The sequence below is a fragment of the Scomber scombrus genome, chromosome 13 (assembly GCF_963691925.1).
Source record: "Scomber scombrus chromosome 13, fScoSco1.1, whole genome shotgun sequence".
In the NCBI taxonomy this organism is placed as follows: domain Eukaryota; kingdom Metazoa; phylum Chordata; class Actinopteri; order Scombriformes; family Scombridae; genus Scomber; species Scomber scombrus.
The window spans coordinates 30550890-30559288 of record NC_084982.1 but is presented as its reverse complement, the minus strand read 5'-3'; the positions used below and the strand labels follow the sequence as shown (position 1 = coordinate 30559288).

Sequence of the window (8399 nt, the reverse complement as noted above, 5' to 3'; positions counted from 1 at the left end):
CATTATAATATATTATTATACATTATTATACATTATAATATATTATTATACATTATTATACATTATAATATATTATTATACATTATTAAATATTGATCTGACCTGTTCCGTTTCCCACCGCGTGCAGAGACGCCTCCGGACCGACAGCTTCATACTCGTCCTTCCTGTCATCTGTTCAATAAAACGACAGAAAACAGACAGACATTAATTCATGTCCTCCTCTTCCTCTTCCTTCTCCTCTTCCTCCTCCTCCTGGGGGGGAGGGGGGGGGGTCAGCTGGTTCCTCCCTGACAGAATCACAATCTGAATGTTCCACATAATGAGTTAACCTACAACTGAGGCCTATTGTGTTTGCTCCTCCTGGGCCTCCTCATGTGACTCCTCAACAGGAGTCACAAGTATCATAAGCTTCATTCAGCCCTTCAAAGGGGGGACACACCTCCTCCTCCTCCTCCTCCTCCTCCATAACAACAGAGGGGGGGGGGGGGGGGGCTGCCTCCCCCACATCCCATAACCCCAGGAGAGAGGCAGCATACATGAATATGGAATTATGTGAATATATGAAAACGTATTTAACATGAAGAGAAGCTTCATAACAATTATAACTATAAAGCACATATAAAGGGAATAATCAGGGAATCAGATTCATGATGCTGCTTCATCACCTGCATGTCAACATGTATAATTATGTAAAGTAATTACAGTTCAGTTTTATCTCAGGATTAATATTCTAAATCTGCTGATTTCATCCAGAAGAACATTTTTATTATATATTATATATTGTAGCACAGTCTCTACCACAAAGGTCCAGATTACAGTTTGATCTAAATGAATGATTTGATCAGACTGACTCAGAAAAGTTTTATATCAAATGTTCAGGAATGTGTTTAAACTGCCGATTTTCCTCCAAATCTGACAAAATAATCTTCATTTAAACTAATAAATAAACATTTATCAGAAGCTCCTCTCCTCTTCAGTGAATGACAGAGTTTGTATTAACCAGTTAGAGAACCAGTTAAAGAACCAGTGAAAGAACCAGTTAAATAAGCAGTTAAAGAACCAATTAAAGAACCAGTTAGAGAACCAGTTAAAGAACCAGTTAGAGAACCAGTTAAAGAACCAGTGAAAGAACCAGTTAAAGAACCAGTTAGAGAACCAGTTAAAGAACCAGTTAGAGAACCAGTTAAAGAACCAGTTAAATAAGCAGTTAAAGAACCAATTAAAGAACCAGTTAAAGAACCAGTTAAATAACCAGTTAAAGAACCAGTTAGAGAACCAGTTAAAGAACCAGTTAGAGAACCAGTTAAAGAACCAGTTAGAGAAGCAGTTAAAGAACCAGTTAGAGAAGCAGTTAAAGAACCAGTTAGAGAACCAGTTAAAGAACCAGTTAGAGAACCAGTTAAAGAACCAGTTAGAGAAGCAGTTAAAGAACCAGTTAGAGAACCAGTTAAAGAACCAGTTAGAGAAGCAGTTAAAGAACCAGTTAGAGAACCAGTTAAAGAACCAGTTAGAGAACCAGTTAAAGAACCAGTTAGAGAACCAGTTAAAGAACCAGTTAAAGAACCAGTTAAAGAACCAGTTAGAGAACCAGTTAAAGAACCAGTTAGAGAACCAGTTAAAGAACCAGTTAAAGAACCAGTTAAAGAACCAGTTAGAGAACCAGTTAAAGAACCAGTTAGAGAACCAGTTAAAGAACCAGTTAGAGAACCAGTTAAAGAACCAGTTAAATAAGCAGTTAAAGAACCAATTAAAGAACCAGTTAAAGAACCAGTTAAAGAACCAGTGAAAGAACCAGTTAAAGAACCAGTTAGAGAACCAGTTAAAGAACCAGTTAGAGAACCAGTTAAAGAACCAGTTAAATAAGCAGTTAAAGAACCAGTTAAATAAGCAGTTAAAGAACCAATTAAAGAACCAGTTAAAGAACCAGTTAGAGAACCAGTTAAAGAACCAGTTAGAGAACCAGTTAAAGAACCAGTTAGAGAAGCAGTTAAAGAACCAGTTAGAGAAGCAGTTAAAGAACCAGTTAGAGAACCAGTTAAAGAACCAGTTAGAGAACCAGTTAAAGAACCAGTTAGAGAAGCAGTTAAAGAACCAGTTAGAGAACCAGTTAAAGAACCAGTTAGAGAAGCAGTTAAAGAACCAGTTAGAGAACCAGTTAAAGAACCAGTTAGAGAACCAGTTAAAGAACCAGTTAGAGAACCAGTTAAAGAACCAGTTAAAGAACCAGTTAAAGAACCAGTTAGAGAACCAGTTAAAGAACCAGTTAGAGAACCAGTTAAAGAACCAGTTAAATAAGCAGTTAAAGAACCAATTAAAGAACCAATTAAAGAACCAGTTAAAGAACCAGTTAGAGAAGCAGTTAGATCTGATGGGAACACTGGGAGACATGTCTCCTCTGTCTGTTTTCACCCACTCATCATCTTGTTGTTGAGAGAGTAAAATGACTCTTTGTGTTTCCATCCTACTTTTTTTTGATGGGGTGACGGCAGAATAATTCAGTTTGTGGTTAGTAGGGTTAGTAGGGTTAGTATGGTTAGTAGGGTTAGTATGGTTAGTATGGTTAGTATGGTTGGTATGGTTAGTAGGGTTAGTATGGTTAGTATGGTAAGTATGGTTAGTATGGTTGGTAGGGTTAGTATGGTTAGTATGGTTGGTATGGTTAGTATGGTTAGTATGGTTGGTATGGTTAGTAGGGTTAGTATGGTTAGTATGGTTAGTATGGTTGGTATGGTTAGTAGGGTTAGTATGGTTAGTATGGTAAGTATGGTTAGTATGGTTAGTAGGGTTAGTATGGTTAGTATGGTTGGTATGGTTAGTATGGTTAGTATGGTTGGTATGGTTAGTATGGTAAGTATGGTTAGTATGGTTAGTATGGTTAGTAGGGTTAGTATGGTTAGTATGGTTAGTATGGTAAGTATGGTTAGTATGGTTAGTATGGTTAGTAGGGTTAGTATGGTTGGTATGGTTAGTATGGTTGGTATGGTTAGTAGGGTTAGTATGGTTAGTATGGTAAGTATGGTTAGTATGGTTAGTAGGGTTAGTATGGTTAGTATGGTTGGTATGGTTAGTATGGTTAGTATGGTTGGTATGGTTAGTATGGTAAGTATGGTTAGTATGGTTAGTATGGTTAGTAGGGTTAGTATGGTTAGTATGGTTAGTATGGTAAGTATGGTTAGTATGGTTAGTATGGTTAGTAGGGTTAGTATGGTTGGTAGGGTTAGTATGGTTGGTAGGATTAGTAGGGTTAGTATGGTTGGTATGGTTAGTATGGTTGGTAGGGTTAGTATGGTTAGTAGGGTTAGTATGGTTAGTATGGTTGGTATGGTTAGTAGGGTTAGTATGGTTAGTATGGTAAGTATGGTTAGTATGGTTGGTAGGGTTAGTATGGTTAGTAGGGTTAGTATGGTTGGTAGGGTTAGTATGGTTAGTAGGGTTAGTATGGTTAGTAGGGCTAGTAGAGTTAGTAGGGTTAGTATGGTTAGTATGGTTGGTATGGTTAGTAGGGTTAGTATGGTTAGTAGAGTTAGTATGGTTAGTATGGTTAGTAGGGTTAGGGGTTAGTATGGTTAGTATGGTTGGTAGGGTTAGTATGGTTAGTATGGTCAGGGTTAGTATGGTTAGTATGGTGAGAGTTAGTATGGTGAGGGTTAGTATGGTTAGTATGGTTGGTAGGGTTAGTATGGTTGGTATGGTTAGTATGGTTAGTATGGTTAGGGTTAGTAGGGTTAGTATGGTTGGTATGGTTGGTATGGTTAGTATGGTTAGTATGGTTAGTATGGTTAGTGTTAGTAGGGTTAGTATGGTTGGTATGGTTGGTAGGGTTAGTATGGTTAGTATGGTTAGGGTTAGTAGGGTTAGTATGGTTGGTATGGTTGGTATGGTTAGTATGGTTAGTATGGTTGGTAGGGTTAGTATGGTTAGTATGGTTGGTAGGGTCAGTATGGTTAGTATGGTTAGTATGGTTGGTAGGGTTAGTATGGTTAGTATGGTTAGTATGGTTAGTATGGTTAGAGTTAGTAGGGTTAGTATGGTTAGTATGGTTAGTATGGTTGGTATGGTTAGTATGGTTAGTATGGTTAGTATGGTTGGTAGGGTTAGTATGGTTGGTATGGTTGGTAGGGTTAGTATGGTTGGTAGGGTTAGTATGGTTAGTATGGTTAGTATGGTTGGTAGGGTTAGTATGGTTAGTATGGTTAGTATGGTTGGTAGGGTTAGTATGGTTAGTATGGTTAGTATGGTTAGTATGGTTGGTAGGGTTAGTATGGTTAGTATGGTTAGTATGGTTGGTAGGGTTAGTATGGTTAGTATGGTTAGTATGGTTAGTATGGTCAGGGTTAGTATGGTTAGTATGGTTAGTATGGTTAGGCTTAGTATGGTTGGTAGGGTTAGTATGGTTGGTAGGGTTAGTATGGTTAGTATGGTCAGGGTTAGTATGGTTGGTATGGTTGGTAGGGTTAGTATGGTTAGTATGGTTAGTATGGTTAGTATGGTCAGGGTTAGTATGGTTGGTAGGGTTAGTATGGTTAGTATGGTTAGGGTTAGTATGGTTGGTAGGGTTAGTATGGTTGGTAGGGTTAGTATGGTTAGTATGGTCAGGGTTAGTATGGTTGGTATGGTTGGTATGGTTGGTAGGGTTAGTATGGTTGGTAGGGTTAGTATGGTTGGTAGGGTTAGTATGGTTAGTATGGTTAGGGTTAGTAGGGTGAGGGCAGAATAATGAGCTTCAGTTTGTGGTTCTGTTGTTTCTGAGTCAACAGCTGAAAACATCTCTTACTCTCTCTTCCTCTCTTTCTACTTTGTTTTCTTCAGTTTTCCCTTTTACACATTTTCATCCTTTCCATTTCTTTCCCTCTTTTTCTCCCTTTTTGCTTTTCCTACATTTCTCCTGTTCATCCATGTTTATCAGAAGCTTCAGATGGAGTAGTAGCAGAGAGCTTCTTCACCCGGAGGTGTTGTTTGTACTGAGAATATCTCTGTGAGAAGCCATCTGGCCCTGAGAGCAGCTCAGCTCTGCTCACAAACTTCCTGTCAGTAAATCTCACGTTCACCTGCGATGACGTCACCAAAACCTGCTGCAACACACTCAGTGACATCATCATGAGACGACGTCTTCATTAAACTGTAACAAACATGAAGCCTCATCTGAGTCTGTCCCCTCTCTACAAACCTTTACATGTTTTAAACAAGCCGTCTCAGTAGAGTCTCAGTGAGTCTCATTGAGTCTCAGTGAGTCACAGTAGAGTCTCAGTGAGTCTCAGTAGAGTCTCAGTAGAGTCTCAGTGAGACTCAGTAGAGTCTCAGAGAGTCTCAGTGAGTCTCAGTAGAGTCTCAGTGAGTCATAGTGAGTCTCAGTGAGTCTCAGTAGAGTCTCAGTAGAGTCTCAGTAAAGTCTCAGTGAGTCTCAGTGAGTCTCAGTAGAGTCTCAGTTGAGTCTCAGTAGAGTCTCAGTGAGTCTCAGTAGAGTCTCAGTAGAGTCTCAGTAGAGTCTCAGTAGAGTCTCAGTAAAGTCTCAGTAGAGTCTCAGTGAGTCTCAGTAGAGTCTCAGAGAGTCTCAGTAGAGTCTCAGAGAGTCTCAGTAGAGTCTCAGTAGAGTCTCAGTAGAGTCTCAGTAGAGTCTCAGTGAGTCTCAGTGAGTCTCAGAGAGTCTCAGTAGAGTCTCAGTGAGTCTCAGAGAGTCTCAGTAGAGTCTCAGTAGAGTCTCAGTAAAGTCTCAGTGAGTCTCAGTAGAGTCTCAGTAGAGTCTCAGAGAGTCTCAGTAGAGTCTCAGTAGAGTCTCAGAGAGTCTCAGTAGAGTCTCAGTAGAGTCTCAGTAGAGTCTCAGTGAGTCTCAGTGAGTCTCAGTAGAGTCTCAGTAGAGTCTCAGTAGAGTCTCAGTGAGTCTCAGGGAGTCTCAGTAGAGTCTCAGTAGAGTCTCAGTAGAGTCTCAGAGAGTCTCAGTAGAGTCTCAGTGAGTCTCAGAGAGTCTCAGAGAGTCTCAGAGAGTCTCAGTAGAGTCTCAGTAGAGTCTCAGTGAGGTCCTTAGAGGATTCTTAGAGGATCTGGATGGACATTGCGTTCAGCCTGCTGCTCTTATGATGGATGTAAATGACTGTCATGAAGCTTTTAATGAGTTCTGTTTGAATCCTAATTAAAAGTATTTGTCTTCATGGTTCTGCACCATCTGATGAAGGTCATGATCTCTGATAAAAAGCTCCAGGACTCACCGGTGCCGTTCAGGTGTCCGTTGGTATCGTCTCGCAGCCTCCAGCCGTGGTGTAGGCTCTCCCTGACCTCTGACTCCTCCGGGCCGCCGTAGGACAGCAGAGCGTGGGCGACCCGCGGCGACGCCTCCAGAGTGGGAACACTGGCCGGGCTGCTGGCATCTTCCTCCTCCTCTCCTCCTCCTCTTCCTCCTCCGCCATTAGCGAGGCCGTTCTCCTCAGACACCAACGTCCTGTCGTCTTCGTCCGTCTCCGAACTCGTCTCCACCACGTTCTCATAGTTCAACACTGCAACACACACACAGCACAGAGTGATGAGGAGGAGGAACTAAACATACTTTAAAGTATCATCAGTTAAATGTAAACATCAGCTGTCACTGACATCATGTTCTTTTCCTTCAAGTTTTAGTGATTAATGATCAATAACAGATCAATAATAACAGATATATAAATGAGTAAAGAACGTTTTCAAACAGAAGCTGAAAAATTGAATCAACTGCTTCAAATAATTCAAAACCTTCACAGCTTCTACCCAATCAGCATCCACGGTAACATATCAATAACCAATCATCAATAATCAATAACCAATAATTAATAACCACACTGCAGACACAGAAATCTACTATTCAGGATGAACCAGGAGGACGATGACATCATGGGAACTGACTAATAAAGCAACGTGAAGTTTTTACTTTGAGTGCTGCAGTAAAGTTTCCCTCCAGCTCAGAGTGTTCATGTTTATAATATGATCTTTGTATGTTCACAGTGTTCATACGTGTTTATAATATGATCTTTGTATGTTCACAGTGTTCATACGTGTTTATAATATGATCTTTGTATGTTCACAGTGTTCATACGTGTTTATAATATGATCTTTGTATGTTCACAGTGTTCATACGTGTTTATAATATGATCTTTGTATTCGGGGTGCAGCTCTCGCCTCCCAGACAACTGCACAACAGGTGCAAATTAAAAAGGGGAGCCACGGCGGGCCGGGCCGAAATCTGCTGACCTGGGCTGAATACCAAGAGCAGGGGCGGGGGTGTAGGCGGGGGCGGGGGTGGAGGGCGTGGGACAGAGCCGGCTTTAATAAGAGGTGTGACCAGCAGGATTTAGGAGAGTTCAGACGGGGTAATGCCCTCTGTGATCAGGGGGAGAAAAGAGGAAGAAAAGAAAGCTGAGAAGTGAGACGTGAATGCTCGTTGTGTGGTCGAAGGTATACCATGGATATAATATGATCCACGACTTAACCCCCCAACACACACACACACACACACACACACACACACACACACACACACACACACACCGCCCCCCCATACACCCCTCCACACCCTCTGCTATTGTAGTCTTTAACTTTTGGCTGAAAGAGTTTGTGACCTGCTGCAGAGGAGATGAATTCACATTCTTTACATTATATCTATATAATAAGGATCAGCTCATGTTTTTACACTTTGATCACAAAGTTAAAACACAATTATTCAAACTATAAAATAATCTAAATCCCTAACCCTAACCCTCCTGTCGCCTCTTTAAGGAAACATAAAGAATATAAATGTGATTTAAAGTCATGCTGGAATAATTCCACCTTAAATCCTGAGACTGAAGGTAAGTGTGTGAGCTGCGCTGTGATTGGTCGGCAGCCGGTGGACACAGCGACACGCTGACCTCACAAACAAAAGCCATTCACAGCCGGCCGGGTCACATGACCGCTGCAGAGTGGCAGATGTCACCGGGGGCAACGCTCATCCAAAAACACTGGTCCACCATTTTGTACACACACACACACACACACACACACACACACACACACACACACTCACACACACACACAGACATACACACAGTGTGCACGTGTTGTGAAAGTTAAACTTCCTGCTGCAGCGTTCATTCACACAGACGACACATTGCAGAGCATTACCCCCCCCCCACACACACACACACGCACACACACAGAGACACACACACACAGCCCACTACCAGGGTGTTTTACAAAGACACATTAATCCCCCCCCCCACACACAGTGTCGTCATCCTCTCAAACTGTTTAATGCCTCCAGCTGTTTCTGGGGGGGGGGGGGGCACTGTGTGTTTCCTGGCAGGTGCTGATCAGAAGGTGAGAGAGAGAGAGAGGGAGGGAGAGAGAGAGAGAGAGAGAGAGAGAGAGGGAGGGAGGGAGAGAGAGAGAGAGAGGGAGGG

General features: G+C 41.7%; 1 protein-coding gene across 2 annotated transcripts in view; it reads right to left on the bottom strand.

Annotated features, from left to right (window-relative positions):
- The window catches only part of zeb2a (zinc finger E-box binding homeobox 2a), a gene marked incomplete at its 5' end in the record, with an annotated part of 21186 nt that extends 14698 nt beyond the window's left edge, over positions 1–6488 (bottom strand). For both annotated transcript variants that reach the window (XM_062431848.1, XM_062431849.1), the window contains 2 exon segments: positions 103–171; positions 6204–6488. In XM_062431848.1, coding sequence (XP_062287832.1) covers positions 103–171; positions 6204–6488 — 354 coding nt within the window.
- Positions 6489–8399: the final 1911 nt, after the last annotated feature.